The 25,409-nt window shown below is 40.4% G+C and overlaps 1 protein-coding gene across 8 annotated transcripts in view; it reads left to right on the forward strand.

Moving 5' to 3' along the window:
* The window catches only part of SASH1 (SAM and SH3 domain containing 1), a 528,498-nt gene that overhangs the window by 471,432 nt on the left and 31,657 nt on the right, over positions 1–25,409 (forward strand). For 5 of the 8 annotated variants that reach the window (XM_038132236.1, XM_038132242.1, XM_038132240.1 and 2 more), the window contains exons 3-8: positions 826–876; positions 998–1,047; positions 12,355–12,395; positions 13,685–13,771; positions 15,057–15,169; positions 16,497–16,598. In XM_038132236.1, the coding sequence (XP_037988164.1) occupies positions 826–876; positions 998–1,047; positions 12,355–12,395; positions 13,685–13,771; positions 15,057–15,169; positions 16,497–16,598 (444 nt within the window). Of the gene's footprint in view, positions 1–825; positions 877–997; positions 1,048–12,354; positions 12,396–13,684; positions 13,772–15,056; positions 15,170–16,496; positions 16,599–16,646; positions 25,405–25,409 lie in introns of those variants that run through there. The other 3 variants (XM_038132238.1, XM_038132243.1, XM_038132246.1) reach the window with 3 other exon arrangements.

Here is a 25,409-nt window from a genome sequence, read left to right on the forward strand (position 1 = left end):
ATTCACTTTGCAATAACTTCACAAGGGCTAAGGCTGGCTGAGAATAAAGCAGGAATAAGTAGTTTACCCCATGATTTCACGTGACGATCAACCAACAAAGTGTAGTTCTCAGTACTGATGACTGTATTATCTTCCTCCATTCTAACTGGAGTTTTCCCACTAATTTCAGCTAGACATGTTAATAGTGTGTGCCTTTTAGGCAGTTGGCTTGCAGTCTTCAATTAGATACCACCAGTGGGACTCCCTCATCTAACTTGAGGTAGCTGAAACCTGTCAGGCAAGTTGTTCTGTAGGAGTTTCTGTGTCTCCCCATCAACTGCAAAGGGAGCCTGGATAATTGAGTTCTGGAGTAGATGGTTATATCCTAGATGTTTGTAGAAAAGTGGTTTGAACTCCATACTGTTGACATGTTTCTGTGTGAGAAGCTGGTCTTGATGAAAGCTATCTGCATCTTCTCAGTATTTTTTCCTTAGAGAATTTTCTTTTAATGCCAAATTTTTCCTGAAGGTAATTTCTTGGAAATTGCACTTGAATTTATCTAACAAATTGTGTGGTGATCTAGTGAAAATAAAACACCCCTCTTTCTATTTTGTTTTGAATGACTTCTGTCTGGCAGCTTTACTTTCTGTATTCTGCAGTGATACATATGAAATTAGCTGTTTTACTGGATTATTTCAGAATTTACCCTGAAAGTGAATGTTGCCTGTATGAACTGTTTTGAAATAGTTCTTGGCTCTGTTACTCTCTTTTCCCTTTTTCTCTCCTTCATATTTCTTCTTTCTGGTGTTTGGATATTTCATTAACTTGATATTTGTTGTATTTTAGGAGAAACCTGATACCAGCCCCACATCTCTACAGCTGCGATCCCAGATTGAGGTAAGCACTTCGATTTTGATCATCAACTTTTGTTTGTTTGTTCTTTGACTTGATATGCTGCTAAAATTGGGTAAAAGCTTCTCTAGTGTCTGCTCTCAGTGCTGCCTGTCTTCTCTTGCAGGAATCACTTGGTCTCAGCAGCACTGCATCAACACCTGACACTGAAAGAAAGTAAGTGAAGGCACAGGAAGTGAGAAAGGAGGGAGGGGGAATTTGGTACATTTTCTTTTTCCTTGGAGTAAATTAATTTTAGATTGTACTTACTAGATTTCAGATCCAGACACCATGAATGAAACCTGTTTTGGAACCTGCTCCTTCTCTTCCTCACTTTTGGCCTTCTATTATTTTGGGGTTTTATGTCAAGGAAGGGTTATTGTTTCTCTTTTCTGTGACCACTTGGGGTGTGCACTGAGATGACTGCTAGTCATTTCTGAGGAACATCTGTGATTTCACATTCTCTGCAAATCATGCCTGCTTTAAAAATTACTTTTTTTGACTAGACCTAAATGTAGCCAAAAAAAGATAGGTGAGGGGAGAGTTACAGACTTCCATCGTGTTCCTTTTCCTGTGCACTCCTGAGTTTGTAACTGTGCTTTTGAAGAAGGTGCCAAGGGCATAAAGCACTTAAAACCAAGTTAAAAGGAGCTTTAATTTTAGCGTCCTTAATGAAAACCTCTCTGTGAAGACTGAGAGGGTTTCTGTTTACTGTCACCTCCTGCTGCAATGTGTGTGCTTGTTTTCTGTGCCTCCTTCCTTTGATCCCAAGATCTTGGATCCCTGCTGCTGAGGGTAACGTGCAGTGGTGCATGAAGACAACTGACTCTGTGTCCAATTGCCTGCACTTCCATGGGGTAGTGCCAGCTGGACGAGTTCAGAGGGACTACATGGAATCCATTTGTGATGGGACATGTTTTGTATGGTTTTACAGTCCCACATTTGAATATCCTTGAGTGATTCATCACTGGGCAGTAATAGGAAGGTTTCTTGCTTTTGCTAGTTCAGTAGAAGGACTGTCAGTCTAGAGCAATCTTTGGCGGATGCGGTGTATGGGACTTTACTGGGCACTGACCATATAGAAGTCAGTTGTTTGGTAGTGAACAACTGCTATGGGGCTTCCTTTGGGCTTGTCTGGAAGCTGATTCATGCTGAAGGTCTCAGAAAGTGATATATTGTCTTTTAGAAGTGCTTTCTCTTGCTTCATCACTCAGAGAGAAAATCAGAGATGGTTTGCTTAAGGTTAGATGCTCATTTTCAAAGCAGCCTAAGATAGATAACGTGAATTACCTTGGATGAATTACCTTATTCTCACTAACCTAAGGCAGATAAGGTGAATTACCTTGGGTACCATCACTGTCCCCATATTACATGCTGGTAAAAGAGAAGGCCGAGAAGTCTTAGGATTTTATTCTTTGTGCTTCCGATACTCATATATGGAAAAGAATCTTTGAAGGATACGTGGCTGTCCAACATTATAATGAAACCAGAAGTGCCAAGTAGATGGGAGCTGTAATCTGGGAAGTAAACCTGCAAGGTTATCCTATAATCATACAACTTCTCTCTTAGCCTCAAAGCACTTTACCCCTGGGTAAATATCATAATCCCACCTCAGGTAATAAAGAGATGAAGCTCTTGCAGGAGGACAACACACAACTGGGAAAAAACTCCACTTACCAGTTTTAGCCAGCTTCCTGAGTTTGCCTCTATGTAGGTGTTCTACCACAAATAACTGGGTGAGAAGACAGTATCAGCAAAAAAATCTCCTGAATGACTCCTCTGAGACAGCCCATTTATCTCACTGAAAGGAAATTATATTATCTTAGTTCAGATGAAAAGGACACGTGATTTTTATGGACCTTTCAAGAATGAAAGTGTGCTATTTGAGGATTTGTTGAACGGTGTATGTGATTAACCTGATCATATATATGAAACTGGTGCAGGACAGGTTGTGCCAGATACTTGCACAATAAGAAACAAGGCCATGTGACACATGATAATTGAACAAGGTGTTGAAAATAATAAATTGTATCTACTCAATACTGTACAAATTATTGAAACCTGAAATTATACAAGTCTATGCCTATTTGTGACAACCTGCCACATCAGTGTTGGATTCACCTGTCTAGCCTAGAAGGCTGAATTGTCACAGAAATTGCCCCCTCCAGGGAGGTAGGGTTCATAAAATTGATCTGCAGGAAAATTGATCTGCAGGAAAATGACCAGTTCAAACCCATCCTGCAGCAATACACCTGTATTTGCTACTAACATGCTGAATTTGATATTTTTCAGGGAAGGATGTTGTGTTGGCCCCAGTGAATCTTGTGGCATTTAGTATATGGCTTTTATCTGAATTTTCTGTGTGGGCATGCTATTAGATGTGGAAACTTGTCCCTTTGGGGACACAGTTTTTATGTCACTCCCATACTGCATGAAAGACATGTGGTAGACCTTCTATGAAACTTCTTTTGTTGTAAGAAGACTAGTTTGACAAATATGAAACTTGATGCACATGGTTTCTCATATTTGCAAAAGATTTGGGGTACAAAAGGAAAGATTTGTTCAAAACTCGACATCCAGACTTTCAGGAGCTGGAAAAAGTGGTTTTTTGAGTACTCTTCCACAAGTAAGAGCTTATCCAAGAATAGTTATAATTCTACGTATTGAAAATCCAAATGTTTTCCTAGGGTGAAATGAGTTGTTTCTGGTCTGGTGTTCTGGGCATGTTGCTTTAGAAAATAAGGGCAGTCCCAAGGAAAAATCTGTACTAAAATAAGGAGAGAGCGAGTGTCTGGCTGGAATATGGTCACTCTCAGTAGCACCCTCACCGAGCACTGCTGCCTGCACACCCTACAGCTTAATGCTACCAAAGTCTGAAGTTTTAAAATAACACATCTGGATGGTTGTTTAATTTGCCAGGGTTTAGACATTCCAGACAGAAAGAAGCTTTGAGGGAACCTGGGAAGAGCAATGTTTGCTTTAACCTGGTTTGATTTTCCTTTTCTGTTCTGCTCAGCTGGAAGAGAGAGCCCAACAGGCTCCACTGAACGCCACACTGAAAACAGATTAACCTTGGTGGTCTGTGGTAGGAAAAAATCCTGTTTGTGTGGACAGGAAGTGTATGTTCAGTCTTGCCTTGAGTCTTACTAGCCCTGCTGGCCAGTCTGGTGTAAAGTCAGTGCAGAATTAGTCAGTGCCCTCAGTCCAGCAAGTTGCTCAACAAGCATCTGTCTAGTGATATGCTCTAACACAGATGAGCAGCAGCAGAGCTTGTAGGCAGGCAGAAGGGATTAAATGAGCCTGGAGGCAGAAGTGTTTGTCGCTGTGACTCATTGTTGTCACCCCCCCACCCCCTAAGGCATTTGGGGTAATACCACCTTCCACTGCTGCTGGCAACACTGTTCCTATTAAATAGATGAAGCTACAAAAAAAGACTATGTATGTGAACCTGCTCGGTGTTATATGTGCCCTACCAAATATGTCTTTGGCTTGATTGGTTCTGACAAAGAAAGAAAAATCTTCACTCAGAGGCAAAACCCTCTGAGATTTATGTGAATAACAGCAAGGGTACTGATGTGGCCTGAAAAGCTAGCCATAAACAACAGAAAACAAAGTCATGTTTGTTCAAGCTTTGCTTCACAACTGCTCTGGTTTTTTGGCCTTACTGGAGTTCCTTCTGTAAATTGAAACAGTTTGCCAGGTTTCTAAGTTATGTCACATTCAGCAAATAATGCCGAACATGGAATGAGGTGTTCGTAGCTTTCTTCTCTGAATAATAAATTTCACTTTCCTCTGCCCTTTCCAGTATTTCCATCTTTTAAACTGTGGTCTTGCTGGCCAATTGTGGTGCTAATATAACTTTGCTGTTTCTCGGTGTGCCTTCAGTAAAGCGGCAACTGCATCTTTAACAGTGATATTATTAATTTTAAACAAAAATCTCCCCAGAACCACACGTGCTTCTATGCAGACACATTGACTTCTGCTTTTGCTGGAAGAATCATTAGTGTAGAAAACATGCAGTAAATGTGTTCTTTAGCAATTACTGTTACTTCTCTGACCCCATACCATGTTCATCTGGGGATGTATTGTATATACAATTCCTATTATTTCGAAGAGATGGCAACACCCCAAGGATGTTTACTCAGATAGGGGACTGAGCGGGGTTTTCTCATAATTGTAAACAGAGCATTTAAACAATGTAACCCAACTTTTAGCCTGTTCCCATTTTTGAGCAATCAAGTCTACATGACAGACTGATGAGCTCTGCATGTTTGCCAGGAAATCCAGGTTAAATCCAGTCCCCTGAACTCAGGCTTCTGCATCCTGACTCTCATCCTGTTTTTAGAAGAACTGGGGGGATGTTGCAGAAAGGAAGTTGTGTGTTTTCCCTCTTTGGAAATAGATCTGTTTGCTGTCACTGTTTGCTCCATCAGCCTTTGGGCTGTGTTTCAGATGTGGTGTATCTGAGATCTGCTGGGAAAGAAAAGGAAGAGGGTGAGAGACTCAGGAGCACTGCATACAAATAGGAGGAGGTACAGACATTCCTATAGACTAATATTTTTCTTAACAGTTGCTAGAGAAAGAAAGGATGAAAACAATGCATGAGGTAACAGTCGTGTCATGTATCTGATGTTTCAGTCATTCCCACCACCTTTATGTGGCAGTGGGTGTTATGAACTGTCCCCTCCTTTGTGGATCACCTGCACTTTCTTGAACTGTACCTCTCAAGTGCGCTCCTGACCAATAAATGGTCATCCTTCATATCAAGGGCCACAATTCATCCTGCTGTGCTCCTCAGGCTGTTGCTCAGTACAGTTCAAATGTTCTTGACCCTGTGATACTCAAGACCTAAATCTGAGACTCTGCCAGAGCAGGGAGCTGGCTAGAAACACACATGTCAGGCAGAAGGAGAAAAGCAGGCCTGTGTGGGATGCAGGTGACACAGGGCAACATCGCTCAGGGGCTTTGCATTCCCCAGGCGTGGGGGAGCTGCTGTGCCTCTGGCAGCTGCACCTCAGCTCCCACTTCAGCTGCTCCTGAGGGCGAATGGCTGTCACCCTGTGTGTGTGCAGGGTGTACTGAGCCACTCATGCGTGCCGTTCATGCAGTTTGGCCAGATCTCTGCTGGCCGGTTGGGAATGTCACGGCAGGGGCTGTAGGCTCCTTGGCGTTATGACTTTTTCCGAGGTTGTTAGCAGGTGAGCAGTGAGGCCACAGCACAAGTGGCTGCTATCTGCATTGAATCTGTTGTCACTGCAGGAGACATGATTGACTGAATCTGTTTTTACGAATTTTTTGCAATGAATGTGCCATAGTACAGCCATTCCAGTATCCCATGGCATAAACTGGATCTCTGTATCAGCCTAAGGCTGGGAGAGAGCCTGCATTTCAGTGTTCTTATTTTCCACAATGGTTTTCAGTGAAAGCTGCAGAAAGGTTCATCCAAGCCTCAGTTCTGCCCCCTTTGGTACACTTATCTATTGGCCTTTGCCAGTAGCTTTTAGCACTTGATTCCCCAGTCTTCTTTCCCTGCAGCATCCAAACTGCAGGTCAAGATTTGATTGGAGGACGTTATTAAATCATCCCTCCAGGTCATGGATGTGGGGGTTTAAATTCTATCAGTGTAGATTCTGGCAACTTCTCAGAGTGCCCAGATTAATTCTGGCAGGTATTTGTAAGCTCATCTTTGAAGAAAGAGGAGTGCAGGTCTGAAAGAGGGTGTAAGGCAGAGAGAGGGCAGAAACTGAGAAGAAAAAAGCAAAAAACAAACAAATCCCCAAACTGAGGTAGCTAAAGGCTGCACTTAATTGCTAAGAGAATAAATTATTCATTTTGCATAGTTCTGAAATGGAAAAGAATATTGGAAGAAAAAGAAGTAAGAGGTTTTTTTACTTGACATGTTTTAACTTAAGATACATTTTTTTGTACCCTGTCCTTGCAGGAATTGAAGAAAATCAGTGAATGTGTATGGCCCTGTTTTCACTTGTTTGAGGCCTGATTTAGTCAAAGGCAAATTATTCATGCTGCCTTTAAACAGCCTCCTCAAGAGAAGTAGGGCAGGAAACTCCCACAATAACCCACACAATGGGAGTGAGAGGCCAGCCAAACGCTGCCTGGAACACGTGAGAAGGGAGACCAGTGCGCCTTTGAGCAGCTGGAAGAAGATTTCAAGCCTGGCAATTTTGTACAAGGAAGTATGAAGAGCACATTTCACGAGAAAGTCTGACTTGTCACAGCGAGTTGAGATGGCGCGGAGTGAGCAATACACAGATAGGAGGGGAAGCATTGCCTGCAGCGTTGGGCCCTGCTCTTTGCTCTCAAAAGAGGTTTTAGCTGGCAATTATCTGCCCCCTGGCTGGGAGCAAGTATTCTGTTATTAAATACACGGCGTACCCCTGTCTGCCTGCTGCCTGTCCATGGACCAAGCCCACGGGACCAGTGTGGTGGCTTCCATGCTGGTGATGCTGCAGAGTACACATACACACGCACAGCCCACAAGCAGCTCAGTGTTTGTTTCCACTGAGAAAGTTTTGACCTGCTTAAAGAGCCATTGCTATGGAAACCTAATGAGAAGATAATTGAATGAAACCTCTTTGCTTTCCATCCCTTTCTCACACTGGTGCCAGCAAGGTCAGAACCTTGCAGGCCTCCTTTCTCTTCAGGTTCATGCAAATTTGATAAAAATACCAAAGGCCCATTTTCTTCCCTGTGCCAGCTCCAGTTAGATAAATTACCTTGTGTTCAGTCAGGAGCAGTTACAAGTCTGTCAGTTTTTCATACTAATTATGTAAGTGGGCCATTTCTAATGCACACGGATAACCAAATGGCTTTGCAGCAGAGCCAGCATGGGCTTTTGCACTGGTTTATTCACTGCTCTGAATATGCATAAATTTTGTATACTAAAAATCCCACCTAAACCATTTTCCACAGAGTACTATAAATGATCATTGGTAAGGAATGAGAGGGGCACTATCAGTTTATCGAAGACAGTAACAGTAGTGGTTTCATCATCCTACGGTGCTATGCACCTGTGGATTTTATGGCCCATAAATGAGACACAGACATTTGTTAAAGCACATCTGCATATAAAATACAAATGCCCATCATTCTCAGTTCCCATATTTGTTCTGTTTTGAGAATGATGAGATTTCAAAAATCAACAGGCACATTCATGAAAGCAGCACATGGTGTCATTTGTTTCTATTCCCAGTTCTGTGGAGTACCAGCACGTTCCTGGGGCACGTATGACTGCGTCTCTTGTAATGTCAACCACTCTCTATGAAAGATTAGCCCCAGTGTTTTTCTGTCTGAGATCAGAATCAATCAAGAGTTAACTGGAGAGCTGTAGCCTAGTTAAAACCAGTCTTAATAATCAGACAGGCTTAGCTGGCTTGTGACCCAAATGCATGCACTGGGTCTTCCTTGCACACCAAGGTTTGGAGACCACCTCCAGGTTTCAAAGGTATTGCTTAGGTGTAACAGTGTTATCCCCAGTGCAGCACTTTCATGGAAGGATAGATTCAGAGACCATTTTAGACGTCAGGCTTTGACATTGCTCTTGCAAAGCCCCCAAGGCTGCAAAACAAGACCCAAAAGTGCCCTCCAGAGGCAATCCTTATGATGATGCCTCGTCTGGTCTGTTTAAGATGTCTGGTCTGGTCTCTTATCTTTCAAGCAGCCTCCTGTAAAAGCAGTTAAATAGGTTTTTTAAGTTGTTCTCCCTTTCTCTGCCTACTGTTGGAAGTTTGTCCAAATAGTTAGGAAATGTTAGCTTCTTTTTTCTAATGTTTTCCAGCATGTGTCCATTTGTTCCTGTGCCTGATTTATTAATAGGCAGTAAGTTAGTCTTCTTGCAGCTTTCCAATTTGACAGGCAAAACTTTCTAGCTTTCTTTTGTAAGATCAGCTGTGCAGTTCCCTAGCTATTCTAACAGCTTTCTCTATACCACATCTAGTTTGAATTTATCTTTCTTGAGCATGAATAATGATGGCTGTACAGCCATTTTCATATATATTTGTTCTTCGTATTCTTCATACTGCCATTGGAATTTTTCATCCTTATGCCTTTTAGGAATAATATGTAGGTTTTTTTCTCAGTCATCCTTTTCCCCCCAGGTACTCTGTCATTAGCAGACCTCCAGCATTTGAAAGACTGACTTTTGTGTCTGTCGTGTTTGTGTACTTGAACACTTTAATGTTGAATGTAAACTCATTTCTGCTAAGCCAGTCTTTCTAATCAACGAGTTCCTGGTCCAGGTTCTCTGATCCAGCTGTTGCTACTAAATTTTGTGTCACTAGTCACTGAATGGCCTGATATAGTTTACTAAATTCTGCTCAAACCCATCAACTCTCTAAGGCTGTAATATTTGAGTACTCTCAAAAGTAGCTCCATTTCTGTTTTGGGTTTTGTGAGGATTCTTCTCATTTGTTTATTTCAGCACTTTGGCTTGAAGAGGTAAAAAGTACTGGCCTAGAGATGGTTTTGGAATCTGTGAGATTAATTAATTAAAGTTTTGACCCCATCTCCTGCCCACTTCCAAAGATTATGGGTTGATAAGAAAATACTCCTTCCCTCTGGTTGTAAATCTTGTTTTGTTCTTCATTGTGTGAACATATACCCATACATTTCTTCTGCTTTATGCAGTGACAGAGTACATTTCATGTGAAAGCTTGCTAATGAAGTTGTACATCAGACCACAACAAAAATGAAGGCCTCCATGGTGGAGTAATGGCATTTGGCTCCCTTTCAGACACACAGTGCTGAAACTTCTGCCAAGTGTCACTGCATCATTAACTTTCAGTACAAGTTATCAGTCTATGAATGGAAGAACACAAATCACTTTCAGTGCACGTTCACAGAAGCACTGCAGATTTAACAGAGTAAGGAAGTGTAATTTGCAAATCAAACATACAGCGACACCAAGGTAGTCTGGAATTTTTCACCAGACATCTAGGAAGTAAAATGCTTGATTGATTTCACTGAGGATTTTTAAGCATTGGAATTGTCGGGTGGAACTAAAAAGCAAGTGCCTTATCAGGCACTATGTGGTAAGTTTTGTTGGCATTTCCATCTCTTCAGAGCAGCTGTTAGCATTTTCAAGGTCAGCGCAGGCATGGAAGATTTCCTCTCGAAGGAATGCGTGAAATGATAATTGGAATTTGCATCCTCTGATGAAACTCAGCATAGTTCTTAAATCAGTTATAAATGAGAAGGTGGTCTGCTTGCTGTGGATCCTGCTTTTTTCCTCACCCCCTCTGGTTCGGGCATGTCAGATGTCTGCTCCTACTGCCCTTCCCCTTCTTTGGAGGCCAGTTTATGAGGAGTCGGTGGCCTCAGGCTAGCTCGTACTGAACAGATGTCCACATCACAAATGTTGCCGCTACACCTGCTGCTTGCTTGCATCGTTTTTGGCAACTGTGCAAGAGAAGAAAAGGATAAAAATGGATTTGGAGGCCACAGAGCACAAGAGACTGCCTCTCCACTTTAAGGGTGATTTCACTAGTGAGGCAGAGTTCTGATCATTAACAGATTTCATTTTCTAAGGATACTGATTTGGTACATTTCATGGATACTTAATTAATTTAAAATAAATAGAATAACTGCTTGATGGGTGGAGTCCATGCTCATCTGCAAAAAATGTAGCAAAGTAATTCTGTCAGTTCCGACAGAGCTTGGCTTTCATGAAAAGAAAAATCTTCATATACAACTCCATGTACTTTTTAAATCCGATTTAGGTTTATTTAGAAAAATACTTGCTGAAAACTTTACTTTGAAGCATCTGTATTAATTCCTAGCGCTGTTGAAAGGCTTTTTCAAAATTTTTATCTGGAAATTTTTATCCGGAAAGTATGGGGTTTGCATTTTTCACCTTTCACCGGGCTTCTTAAAAATTAAGCATCTGCTGGCATATTACTGAATTTTCCCTTTCAAGAGTAAACACCAGCAAGGAAGACACTAAATATCTCCCTCCTTCCTGGTGCATTAAAAATTTGAGGTTTGTTTGCTCCAATTAGTTTGCAGTTTGTGCTGGATTAAATTTCTGAGCTGAGTTTTAAGGAGGTTCTATTTCAGAGCTTCAGTATGCCAGACCCTCCTTGTCTAGATGACTTACTGAATCACACTGAAACTTCGTACTGTCTCGTTTCCCCTTTAATGATACCTTTGCAAATTGATGCGCGTGTGTTTCCTGCTTATAAGATGTTGGCCAGTAATTGCTTGTTTCTTCTAAACACCGACCTGGCTTGAACTATAATTTCCCTTCGAGGGGTTCAGTGAATTGATCAGAAACTCTTTATTGCCCTCTGCCGGGGGTCTGAGCTCAAGGAGCCCGTGCAGACAAAGTGCATGGACAGCAACAAGAGTGTGGCATGTGTGTGTTATTACATGGCTCATTCAGGGAACGATTTGGCCTGAGGTCTCCTTGGTTCGCTGTGGTGTGTGTGTTCCCATCCCGCGTGGCTGCAGCACAGCCACCACACAATGGGACATTGGCTTGTCACGGGGCCGAGCCCGCAGCAAAGACACTACCGTGATGCTTTGCACATGGAGCCTCCAGCAAAGCCCTTGATGCTTGCAGAAGTCGTTTCACTGCCTTGCTGCAGTGTGGTTAAATGGCAATTCCCACAGGAAGGCTTCAAAGAATAATGCAAGGTTTGGGAATTTCTGTTAGCTCTATTTATGCAGACAGAAAAAAGGCAGTGAAGCGTGGTGATGTTGTCTCATCAGAGATCCCACAATGAACTGTTGGCACTGAGTTGGAATCCATTCTGGAAAACTGGTTCAGTGAACATAAAGACCAAGAACAAAAGATATATTTGCTATTTTAGTGAGTTTTTTGTAAAGCCCATGTGCTGGACTTGGCTAAGTCTCTCCAACTAGCTTTTGAGGAAGGGAGCACACACTGGTGAGAAAGCACTCAGAAGGGATTTGGGAGAAGCTGTAGTCTCCAGTCAGTTATGGTTGCACTTCATGGGGTCTAGACAAACTTTCTCCACCTTGTCTTTAAATCTCTACTGCTGTCTTCCACACGGTGGCTTCTGGAGGTGTAATGAGCACGTACTTACACAGATTGTCAGATAAAAACCAAATTGGCTGAAAATTGATGGACAGCTAAACAAGTGCAACATCCCAGTTCTACAGTTTCTAATGCAGCAAAATTTCTGTTTTGCAAATGCAAGTGGGGAAACTATGTGAATAATTGTTTTTTCTGAGGAATCCTTGGACTCCTTTGCCTAAACCATTGGTTTCTGTCAGTATATGTTTTTCTATGCTGGTCACAAAAGGCACATTTCAGAAGGAAACTCAGTTACTGTAGTTAGACCAGTAGATTCAGTTTTCGCTTCCAACTTGCTGCGTTGGGGAGAAAAGGGAAGAGAAAAGAGCTCACGATATATTGTTTGGAAACTATAATTTACTGTAACCAGACAGCTCCCCTGAAATGTGAAAAGCCTGCATCAATAAGTCCATTTCTCTTTTGTGTCCTAGGCTCTCCATTCATAAATCAAGTTCAGAAGAAGGCTCTGTAGGTCAGTATATTTCATTTTATTTGATACTCCTATGGAATTCTTAAACAGCTTCTCAGTTTTGCTTGTGCTGGGATGTGAAGAGCTGGCAGAAGTCAGCAACATTTGTGTGTGTGGAGGGCTAGTCTCAGCAGCTTTCAGTTTGATGCTGAGTGTCTCAATGATCACTAAAACTGCCCAGCCAGCATTGTCATGTGATAAATATGCATCTTTTGACTTGTTATATTGAATTGAAAATGTTTGCATGTTAGATCACTGCTAGCCTGTCCTTTTGTATTCCAAAAATTACCATCACCAGTAAATAATGGGAGTTCTTTGTTATTTTTGTTTGTGTCATGCCAGAGTCTCTTTCTTTGTTTCTGAAATTGCTTATTGGAAAAGGAAAAATAAATTTGGGAGGTTTTTATTTTTTGTTTCCTTTTAATGCTATTCTAGGGATATGTCCACACAGTCTAAACTTAAGCAGTATTTCAGAGAGTCAGGAAGCTCAGCTCTAGGTCATCCGGGGCAAGGTCTTAAATACTAACAGCTCTTTGTCAGTAGCATTTCTGCCAGATCAGGCACAGTATGTTCATTTGTGGGTGGCATAAACTTTATAGCATGTGCCCTGGTTAAATCAACATAACACAGATATATATGCCCTACCTTGAGCTAGGTCCCATTTTTCTTTCTAGAGCAAATTATTTACTTTGAGGTCATCAATCCATATGGAAATCTGGTACTTGTGGACATGGAGACCCAGCCTTGTACAGTCCAGGCATACAGAGAGCAAGAGTCAGGTGTAGCTGATGATCTCATGCCAAGTAGCAGAACTTGTGTGTGTGTGTGTATGTTAATTATTTCATTTCTTGATAGATATGCACAGATATACTAGAAAATCACTTACCTGGGTTGTGGCTTAGGCTGCATAATTCTGATTCAGTTAAAGAGAACAAACCAACCAAATACTTCAAAAACACTTCCAGACTTGACATTAACAACTCAAAAGACATCAAAATTGATGTACAATATTTTCTATTTATAATTCAAAATGTGTAAGTTACTGGCTTATCTCTGACCTCTATAGCATTAGCAATTCTAAAAGAATGTGCATTGCCTGAAATACTACATTAACATAGTTCTAGTTTGTAATATATCAAGAAAACCAGAAAATTTGAGGGTTTTTTATTCTTGTTTCTGATTTAAAAATGGAATGTAATGCTTGAAAGTGTCTCTAGAATTTACTAACTAATGTTTCTTTCTAATATTGTTTTTCCCTTTCCCCTCATCGTCCTGCTCCACTTTCCTTTTAGGGAAAGCAGACTGGAAAAAGAAAAATAAGTTTTTTTGGCAGAATTTCCGAAAGAACCAGAAAGGACTAATGAGGCAGACTTCAAAAGGTAAAGCTTTTTCAATAGTGCACATCCTAGCCATATAAAATGTAAGGAGCCAGCATCACCAAGGAATAAAATGCATTTGTTATAGTGTGGCAGCTGGGGTCTGTGGCTCTGGAAGTGTCACAGGTTTGGTTCATTGTGACAGTGCTCAGAATGACAAGTCAAATTCTTGAGACTGCAGACACGAAGCTGGGCTGCCTTTGGTCCTTACTGACAGTGATGGCACACATGTGAAGTGGTGCAGTTAATATATAAGTAATACCTGTATCTAAACAAGATGCTTTTTTTTTTCCCTAGTCCTGACTTGGTAAGAGAAATACTGTTCTGTTTAAATTAGAATGATATTTCTCCTTTCTTTGGCATTTTGTTACTTTGGCCTGTTTGCTTTAGGCTTGAATCCAGCCTGTTGTAGTAGAAGACACTACAAGAAGGAGCAGTAAAAGTGTCTCTGGTGACCAGTGCAAATGTAGAATTGATTCCAGTTAAACTGTCAGGTGTCTTTCTCTAGTTCTTCTGCAAAAGATGCAGCTGTGGATTGCATTAAGTGTTTCTCTTCACACAGAAAATTTCTGTTTCCCCATGTGTATCGGTTAGCTTCTTATGTTACAAACAGATGCTTCTCTATGTCTCTGTGTTCAGGTAGATTGTGAAAGATGATAAAAGCCCATTTAGTAGGTCCAAAAGGGACACGCTTCCAGTTAAGTGTGGCTCCTTGCTGGTTCTCCAGGATAGTTCTAACTTGATGTGCTGACATGCCAAGCACATAGCAGAAGGAGAGATAGTTGGCACCATGTGCCAGCTTAGTGAGTGATTAGCTAGTCTGGATAGATCACAAGCAGTGGCCAGTCCAGAGCAGAGAGCTGCAAGGGCCCAGCACACCATTCCTGAACAGACAAGTTCTGGCAGCTGATTCCAGTATTCCTCAGGGCTGAGTGCTTGACTTTTCCAGCATTAGCATCTCCTCTTTAAATTCTTGTCCTTTAGGGTCAATAGCCATGTGATTATGGTCAGTTTTAAGTTCTCCTTTTTGTGCTTGCTTGCTTTCAGTATCAAAGTAGACTTCATTTTTTAGTTCTAAATTACTTCCTTTTATTGCTCAGTTACTTCAAAATCATTCAGTTCTTTGAAATCTTACCATGAGCCTGCTCTAGGGAGGGTCTGTTTCTGGCCAGCCTGATCCACGTGGCAACCGGATTTTAGAGCACTGGGTAAAATCTAGTTTCAATGTACCCTGCCCTGTGCATGAATTCTTACTTGTGCTTAAAATATTTGTGCTTTTTTCGTGCAGGAGAGGATGTCGGTTATGTGGCCAGTGAGATCACAATGAGTGATGAGGAACGGATCCAGCTGATGATGATGGTGAAAGAGAAGATGATCACCATTGAGGAAGCACTTGCTAGGGTATGATATGTGCATACTTCAGTCTCCTTCACAAACATGTTTTAGAATGGGGGATGTATCAGTCTGGAGTTTTATTTCATTCGCAAAACATAGGAGAAGGTGGAGAAAGCCTGCCTGTTTGCCCCATTGCAATAGGTTGCATAAATTAGGTAGGAATTCCTTTGTTTATTGAGAAAAGTGAGATTTAGTTCAACCACAAATTGTTATCCAGTATGTGGTAAATTGAGTCCTAAAAGCATTGCTTCTGTCCATTAACAATAAAAGGTACTAATCAGAGAAAAGATTAAGTGTAGTCTTTTTCATTGCAGCTGTCTAAAGTGAGGGAGAAGAATCTCTCTGACTTGTACTAGCTCTTATTTATTATGTTCATATTGAGTATGTTCATTTGTTTAAGTGCTAACACAAATGCTTCAGGTTTTGCTGAGCTTGCCTTACTCTATTCAGAACATATATATTTCTTACTTTTTTTCCTTTAGGCTAAAATTTTTTATGCTTATTTCTTAGCCATGAAGGTGATGTTTTTGCTTTAATAACATTCAAGAACACATATTCACCCATTTTTGGCATATGTCATTATGTCAGATGTGAAACACAGATATGTTTTTTTTATAAGTGGGATGGCTGTCACAATTGTTTCTTTACAAACTCTAAATGTTAATAAACCACAAGAAAAAGAACTATAAAGTATTGCATTTGTGCAGCAATAGGGCCAAAGTTTTAATTCCTCAGGAGCCAAAAGAGGGTTAAAGTTTCAACACAACCTTTGTGTAAAATACTGTGATGGAACACAGGATGTTCTGTATGGGCTCCATTAGAGAAAACATCATTTAGATTGGTTGGCAGTCAGATAAATATCTCTACTGACATACTACATTGTGAAATAGATTATTGTAGAATATAAATTTATGTTATTGTCTGAATAAAATATTTCTCAGCTGGAAATCTTATAATGATAAAATATAAGATTTTTAAATTACTGTCTTGGAATACTGGGAATTGTTTTTCTTCTCTGCTGTTAGTTTTGTGGGGTGAAAGGGTTGTACCTAATCTGAAAGTTCAAAAATGGACTGGTAGAGTTTCCCTCTAGTGGTCTGAGCTACTAGCAACAGCCTTGTTTTTTTAAAATATCAGTTCTTGATCTTTACAACACTTTGACTACTGTAGTAATGGTTTTGTCTGAAGTGAGGTGTGCAGTGGAAAAATTCAGATTTTCCCAGATCCACAATGATGCAGGGGAAAAAAATTAAATTACATTAACTCTTGCTATTTTAATGAAGATTGATGTCTTGTCACTGGAAAATGTTCTTTCTGTCCTTTCAAATTTCAGCTGAAAGAGTATGAAGCCCAGCACAGGCAATCAAGTGCTGTAGATGCTACAGAATGGCCTGATGGCTCTTACTCAACACTTGATGGGTCTTCCAATTGTAATGTAAGTACCTGTCATTGTGATATAGCTCCCCAGTGTCATTTAATATTTAAATTCTCTCATTGCAGTACTGAAATATCCTGATTTACCTGGCAATTTCCTTAATAGCACATGTATCACTGACCTTGTGATGCTCTATTCTCCCTGCAGAGAATCTTTAACTTGCATTTTAAATCTTCAAAATCTATTGTCATAGACTTCAACAGTCTTATTGTATAATCTCTCTTTTTTTATTTTAAATCTCACCACTTTGTCACTGAGCTTTTGAAACACAAGCTGTCCCAGGCAAAAATCCCCCTTGTTTCAAAACCCACAGAAAATGGCTATTAGGTCATTTAGAGGGAAGTTGTTGATTCACCAGTAGATTTTCTCAGGCTTTTCTAGCCCTTGTTGAGACATTCTAGATGAGGAACTGGCTAAGTCCTAGCTGTCTGCTGCCTTCAAACACTTCTGTCTCTGCATTTGCAAACTCACAGCCCAGAGTTTGTGGCTTTTGTCAGATCCATAAACAGTGAGAAAGCTTTCCTCCCCTTTTTTTTTGCTTCTGAGCTGTTTAACTTCTGTTGTTTTTATGGGCACCAGACAGTCTTTGTGTTATGCCATACTGAATTAATTATTTTTTCCTTCCAGATATCTTCATTTTCACTGAGTAGTTCATTCCACTTCAGTTCTCTAATTGGAAGTTCACAGATAAATCTTAGAGAAGAACACATTTGACTGTCAAATTCAAGCTCTTTGGAACCCATATAATTGAATCATAGGCTTTTGAGATGATTGGTTGATTTATTTATTTTATTGTCAGTGGAATTTCCGGCTAACTGCAGCAGCTGGTTAGCTCCTCCTTCCTAAATGAAAAAAGGAATGCAATGTCATTTTTTGAGATGTTTAACATATTTGGTGGCAGAGAAAGATTTTCTTGTTTGTGGTCAAAAAAATATGCCCATCTTTAGTTACATTGGAGCAGAGGGGAACGGATGTTGCCTTATACTCTGTTCAGATATATCAAAAATGTGCCAAGAATAGAGAAGGAAGGATCCTGACTCCTGAACCGATTGTTTAGCCTGCTGAAAGATGTCTGATCTTTCCTCATTAGTATTTATAGCTTGAACTTTCTCTTCTTTTAAGGCTTTTGTCCGGGGTACCTATAGCATAAGCCCCTCAAAATTCTCATTTACTGTGGTCAACTCTCAAAAGGATAATGAATTTCTCTCTTAAATCTTTTGATAGTGGTTTACACTTGTGTTGAATTACTGAAAGCTGTGTGTTTCTCTTGAGGACTGAACATGATTCAGTATTTCTGTCCTAATAGAATGACTTGGCACCTTTTCTCTAAAGTTGTTTTCCTAAGCCATCTTTGCCCTTCGAGCCAGCAGCTTGGTTGCCTCTCTCTGCTGTTCTGGGAGGATTTGAATCAAATTTCTGCTAACTTCAGTGGGGGATCTCTATTCAGTCATTGTAGATAATTCTCAAGACTTTTTCCCTCGGTCCTGATTTGTCCCGGTTGCCTTTAACAGAAGCTGTTAAACTGCTTGCCTTCAAGGGAAGAGGATCATCTGCAGAAATGAAAGTTCAAGTTAGAACAAATCTCAGCCTGACTTTTTTTTTTTTTTTTTGTGGACAAGAATGAAACTGAGGTTAACTGGGGTGAAAGACTTTGGGCTCTAATTGACAAAAGGGAAAAACAAACAAAGAAAAACATTAGATATGTCTAGAGATAGGATATGTGTTTAGTCAGACTTTTTTGCCAAAGGACCTCTTTACTAATCTGAAGTGACCAGTCTTTAAGACATGCCAAGATGATTCTGTTTTCAAGCCCTTCCTCTCCCAAATGGTTTAAGTTTCAGTGCCATTTGTGTGATTTGTGTTCTGCATATTTGGAACCTCAACTTAAAATTATCCCACTCATTTTATATAGGCCATGAAGCACAGATGGTTCTCCCTATATTAAAAATATACTTTTAGGTAGCCCACTGCCTTATACTTACACTAGGAAAGTAATTGAAAATACAAGTTCCTGAGCTAAACATTTCCAGTTTGAATTTGAAGTCCTTGGACAATGATTCTTCTGGTTCTGTTTGCTTTTTAAACTTATTTATTTATTTTTCAGTCTCACAGCCAAGTTGTTACTAGGCAGTTTTTAATGAAACAATGTGGTCATTTTGTAAACAAAACAAAAACAAGTTAGAATCTAAGCAATGAGAGAATCTAAAAATGAAGGCAGAATGTCTGAAGTGTTCTAAGGTTTTAAGTAATCCTTTCCTTTGAAGTCAGCTGTGCCCACAGCATACAAATAATATCTAAAGTGCATATATCATAAGTTATTATTTTCCTTTTTAGGAAAAGACCACTTTTTAAAAAAAGCTTCTATAGCTGTTGTGTTTATGACTACCATAACTGCTGTTGATTTAAAGGTTCTCATTTTAAAGATTGATTTGAGGATTCTGTTCTCCAGGTTCTCCTCTTTTAAATTATCGGGAAATGGAAACTTGGGTTGCATACCCTTAACAAAACTAAACCCTAAAGATGAACCACAAAGGAGTGAGGAGTAGAAAGGTCAGCATCCCGAGGCAGGCAGCCCAATGTCATTGCTGTGCTCTTAATTGTATGTCCTGTTTGTTTGTTCTTAAGAAACAAATAAACAAACAAAAGCCTTGCCAAGCCAGTAGGTGACCTGGTTCTTTGCCACTATGGAGTAATTAGTAGCTTTCAGCCTCACTACTGTGGTCCCCCTGTTTCACAACAAATTTGTGTGTTCTTTATTTGCTAATGTTGGTATGCAGTTGAAACTGTTTTCTTTTCAGTCAGATGTATCAGAGCTCTAAAAAGCCTCATGATTTTCTTACAAATTTATTTCTGAATATTTACGTTTCATCTCTGTTGCAATGAAAGCAGTTCACATTAGCACTAGACAAGCTTTCATTGCCTTGTGCCAAGCATTGGGATGTAAAGCAGGTGCAGATTACAAATGGATCCCTTTCTGGATTGTAGATAAGGCCCTATTTGTCCTCAGGAGTCAGAAAGTCCAGGGAAAGAGAGGACTTCAAAATTCTATCACATTCTTTCTTTACACTGAGGTGGCTTTTATGCTTCCTAAAGATAGAAGATCATTTGATAACTTTTGGGGCCTGACATTCTCAGTTCTTCTAAAATAGGGCTGCTTCATCCTCAGAGCCCTTGCTGGTATGGCACCAGCCCAGCCTGGAGAACCATGCACAAGGAGAAGTCAGTATGTTCAGTGTGGCCGTCAGTTTCTTTCCTGTGCCCTCTGCTAAAGACCACCAATTGTACCATTTGCCATGTTTCATGCCAGGGGAAATGGAAGAGGAAGCACCAGGGAGCTTGACAGAAGTGTGTGTCATATGTGTGCTGACACTGACACAAACCACTAATTAAGTTCACCGACAGTTTCTGTACATGCAAGCTGAATGAAGTTGTAATTATCCCTGAACCAAACTGGTTGTTGGTCTCATCTTCTGTATTATGGTTTCGATCAGCGGGTAATGCTCACCCATCCAGGGAACTTCAAGGTAGTGTAGCTGGCCTTCATTTGAAAGGTGCCACAGTGAGCTGTGCCATGCTTGTCTGACATCACCCCACCTACCAGATGTGCCTTAGCAGCCTCAGGAGAGAGACCATAATATTTTTGAGTGGAGAGAACAAAAGCAGCATTTCCCTCCAACAATATGGCCCACACATGGACAGCGGGGGGGCCTGCAGTGCTGTTTTACATCCCTGCCCTCCCAACATTTGTGTTCCCAGGATCATTACATTACCAGTAGGAAACTGGCACCCCATTTGGTTTCTCTGAGGAGAGTGGCTGCCGTGGGGCAGACCTGTAAGTGTGCTGTGCACATCTGCATCTGCCACGAGGCTGATGCTGGGTACAAGTCCCCCCTGGGTTGCCTCTCTTTTCTGTCTTCTCTAGATCCATTTTTTAACAGATGGCAGTCCATGGAGTCCACACAGCAATAGCTCTGGCTGGACTGAGATAATAATTTGTTGCTCTTGAACTTTTTTTTTTTTTTTAAACAAGTGGTTAAATAGGGATAAAAGTTGAAAGGCTGTGCAGAATTGGGTTTGTGTCTGCTACAGGCATCAAAGGCAGAGTAACAGATGAGAATGGACTTTGAGCTGTATTCATTTCAGTCTCAGAGATGCTGAAGCTGTTGAATCAGGATTGTGTTACCCATGGTACAAACCTGACTCTGACAAATGAGTCTGATATAATTATCTCTGGCTCATGAAAGTCATTACTGTGTGTGATAAGTGTGAAGAATAGGAAGAAAAGAAATAATGAAAGTGTAACTTCTGTAGCACCAATTACCTCAAAAGTAAATCTAAGCATAATTACAGCAAATCCACATTATTCAGGGTTATACTGTATTTCAGTATGTGGATGCTTTCTAAATGCAGCTATTTTTAACTGATTTTTATTCATAGCACTGATGGATTCTTAAAATTTTTTATCATTGGTTAACATTATTATTGCTCATAATACAGGACTGCTAGCATAAACAGAAAAAAAGTCCTTCTTTTGGTATTTTCAGTTTAATTTGTTCAAAATCAGCTCAGAGTCAGTGTATATTGGGAGTCAGCATTGGGTATCCACAGAGAGTAGGGTATGATGAGGTTTGTTTTACTTTAAACAGTAGTATTTAATTTGGAGCAATGTGAATATTTTGAAGTGTTAGCCCTGGTTTTGCTGTTATCCCAGGACTCACCATTTTTGATAAGGTTTCTTTTCCATTAAAGGCTAAAGGGTAGAGGAAGATTTTTCTGTGTTTTACCTCTTCTTGGAGAATTTGTTGCTGCCTCCAGGCCCTGCATGCTCTTTCAAGTAACAGAGGGGAGCTGCTGCTGCGTGTGGCTGTGAATTAATGCAGAGCTTTCATCTTTGCTCCAAAGAATCTAGTGACCCAATTTCTGTTAAGATTTCCTGAAAGGCACTGATGTGCCTCATTGTATTGGGTGGTGTATTTACTATTACTGCCCAAATTCCTGTAATACTGTTAGTGCTTAGTAATAATTATGATGAAAAAGAACCTATAATAAGACATGCTTCAAAATGGTATTGGTAAATTCCCACGCTGTGTGCCTGTCACAGGGACCTGTCCTGGGAGGTACTGGCTGCCCTCCTTTTCCACAGATCACAGGGACGGTGTCCAGCACCTCTGGGTGAAAGCTGGTAGCAGAAGAATTACAGCATATTTTGTTATGATCTTTCCCCTCTATCTATGCATAAGAGCAGGAATTCTCATGGGTACAGTAATACAAAAACCTTCATGAGAGAAATGGAAATCGTCATTACAGTTCCCATGACACAACCCAAAGTAAGGTCAGTGCTGGGGAGTGATGATAGCAAAGCATGAGACCATTGATGTGTTTGTATTTGGTTTTGTAGAACACTCTTACTGAGTTTCTTACCTATTTTTTCTGAAATTTTCCAGAACACTTCAGAATTTGCAGGAGAAACAGCTGCAAATTATTCAGAATAAAACTGTGTCACGTCTTTAAGTATTATTTACCACGCAAGAGCCACCTGTGTTGTTATCAGATACAGCTTGGCTAGATATGTGTCCCTAGCAGGACTAAACATTGTCACCACAGGATTGTACTGAGCAGCTGGCAGGAATGTAGCCTAAGTAAACCTCCTGCTCACTGCCAGCAGGAGTTTCTCCTGTAGTTAGTCTGTTGTAAAGTCTCTGAGAAAAATCTTCCTGCTGTCATGACTCAGAGCTTACAGTAACCCCCAAGCAGTGGCTGCAGTTAGGCGTGTACATAACAGCTTCTGTCTGCATGCATTCAGACAAGCCCTATTGACTTACTTTATTGCTAAATGTTTGGCCATGTGTTTAAAGAGGATGGGAGAGGGAAGGCAGATTAATATTTATTCTAACATACTAGTTCACTTTTTTATACCCTTCTTGCCTTTTGGCAGCTGCCTGTTTTTTCTGTTTACTACCTAGAGGGTGAGGGGGTGGTACCAGCTTTTTCCTGTTCTCCATGCATCAGCCAGCAGAAGATGCTATAATCCATAATGTGGTTTCCCTGCCCCCAAGCCTATTAAATTAGAACAAAGCTTTGCTCAGTTCAAGAATTAGGAATTTCAAAAGCCACGTGTTTCACTGCCCTATTTGGCAGACACAGGCTGAATAAACTTTCCTTGTGGTACAAGAGAAAATTTTAATTGCCCTCTCATTGGTTACCCCTTGTGCCCTTTCCCCAGTGCTGGTGTTTCCTTCCTCATGCTTTGGATGGTAATATTAACATCCTGATTGAAGGTACTATAAGAATGTAACTTAAGTTACTACAGCCTTCACTAAAAGGTTCTCATCCTTCCCTTCTTTCTCTGATAGGAATTTTGCTTTGTTTCATGTATTGCTGTTTCACCCTTGGTTTTCCAAGAAGTCGAGAGTTGAATTTCCAGCACCAGTAGAGTACTCCATTTATTAATAGTACAGCCTATGCCAAAGTGTAGGAATTCTCCCTGAATCTTCTTAGCCTTGCCAAAACATAAGATTCAGTTGAGAGAGTCTTGTAAAAGACTTTTTGATTCCATGTGCAGAGGAGTCTGCAGGAGAATTGGAAAAGAATGTTGCATTGTAACAGGTACAAAATAATGTAATTCAGAGCTTCATTCTGCTACATATACCTATGACAAGTGGTACATAAGTACAGTTGTAATGTCATTAAAATTGATTATGCTAATCAGTGAGAGAAGCACTTCACCATGAGGAAATGTGTCTGGCTTGCAGATACAAATGTCAGCAATGTGCTTCTCAAATTTAAACTAAAACCTGGAAACAGTTAACAGCTAGGAATTTGCCTAAGCAGCTATTCTTGTATCAAGACAGACCTCCTGGGAGAATTAAACTTTTATGCTCTCGTTACTTATGACAAATATTTCCCACTAATTTCAGCAAGCAGTGTCGTTTGCATTACACCAGCTAATGTGTAATATATCTCTCATCAAAGTAGCCGTTGGATGCTCCTTTGATTTTCTTATAAGTAATCACAGACCAAACCCAGACATGGTTACCTACGGGGTCTGACACTGCACATTTTAGACTTGCACAGACCTTGCAATTCATGTTCTTGGAAAAAAATATATTGATGACCTCTGGAAATTTTCTTTAAAATTTTGGAGGCTGTTATTTGTAACTTCAGGATATGATACAGCTTATCACTTATTAGTTTCATGCAGTTTTCTTACGCAGCCTGTGCAAGGATTAGAGGTCTGTGAAGCTTTTTTAATGAAACCCAAAACCTTTAAAACTCAAGTTGCAAAGCCCCAAACTTAGATCAGTTTCATTCATGGCCATGAACTTTTAAGGGAATCTGGGATACATTTCAAGGAAGTTGCTGTCATGTTTCACTTGATGTGGGCTTGTATGTTATTGAAACTGGAGAACACTAGCTGGTTTTATCTGAAGCTTAGAATTTTCCATAGGGCTTTACATCAGAGTTTTGGGGCTGAAGTAATTCAAGGGTAAGAACCCAGCTACAGCACACTAGTCAATTTAGCTTACATGACCACTCGGGAGTAGAAAAGCTGTGTACAGTCACTACTAAAAAGGTGATTTGAGAAATTGAAAAAGGCTATTTGACTGAGGGGCTCATTAAAATTAGCTAGCCATCAAAGGAAATAGATGTTTAGTCCAGCTATGATTTCCCAATGTGATTGATTTGCAGTAAATCCAGATAAACAGACCACTTATAGTGTGGTCCTGATAAAGGAGAATCTTCCCTGGCTTAAAGAGAGTGCTGTTGTGGTATGCCTATGCTACTGCTTGCCACCCTTGGATAGCAGTGTTCCCAATAAGCAGCAATCTTGGTCCCTGTTTTCATGTGCTCTGAGAAGAAATGTCCAAATTCTGGATTTTTTGTGAGGTTTGGGGTAAGGTGTGGTTGGTAAAAGGCGTGCCAACTTACTTTGAGCATCTCAGAGTCTGTTTCTTAGGAAGGGAGAACTGAGTCCAGCCTAGGCAGAGAACTTTAAAGTCACACTGCAATACTTCATAAAGCCACCACTTCTGGACCAGCATTTCTCTTTCCAGTTCTTATTTATGCCTTTTCTAGCACTGAAACTGAGGGGAAAGATCAAAAAATAAGTATCTAAGTTCACCAACTTAAAAAACATTTAAGCAAGGTTTATTTTCCTTTCAAATATGCTTTTTATAAAGGGAAATCCTCCTGGGATTTTTGTCAAAAGTATTAAAAAAGAGAAAATTAAAAAAGCTTGGTAAAGGGTTTAAGTTACATTTCCTATAGACACGGCCTCCACTCTAGTGGTAGTGTTTGAGGGTCACTCTTCGTCCTGGCTTTGCAGAGATTCTCTGTATCTTTTTCTTTCACTGAAATTCCATAGACAGTAATTAAGGAACTGGAGGCCAGCAAGAGGTCAGCAAGCCTTCGTCAGTGAAAACAGGGATTGTTTGCCATGTACAACACTCCCTTTTTTCCTTGTGGTGAATAGAAGATTTGCTTAGAGCTGATGACTTATGCCTTTCTTGCAAGTTATGCAGCTAGCGAGTAACTGGGGGAATCAATCAGTGAGCAGAAAACAGCTAATTGAGTCCAGCATCACGCTTTTTTCTTCTTTACATATTCAGCACTGGAATCGGAGCCAGTTTGGTGTCTGATAATGTAACTCGAGAGAAGAGGCATTTTGTGTGCAGGATTCAGAGCAAATTCAATACTTAAGAAGAAGTGTCTGCTCCTAAATTTTAGGGTTACAAAGCTGACAGCGGTTGAGGACTCGGGGGAAAATACTCGAAACTGAGCTTTAGGCCTATAAATGCCGAAGCTGGTAAG

Source organism: Motacilla alba, chromosome 3, assembly GCF_015832195.1.
Source record: "Motacilla alba alba isolate MOTALB_02 chromosome 3, Motacilla_alba_V1.0_pri, whole genome shotgun sequence".
NCBI classification, from domain to species: Eukaryota; Metazoa; Chordata; class Aves; order Passeriformes; family Motacillidae; genus Motacilla; species Motacilla alba.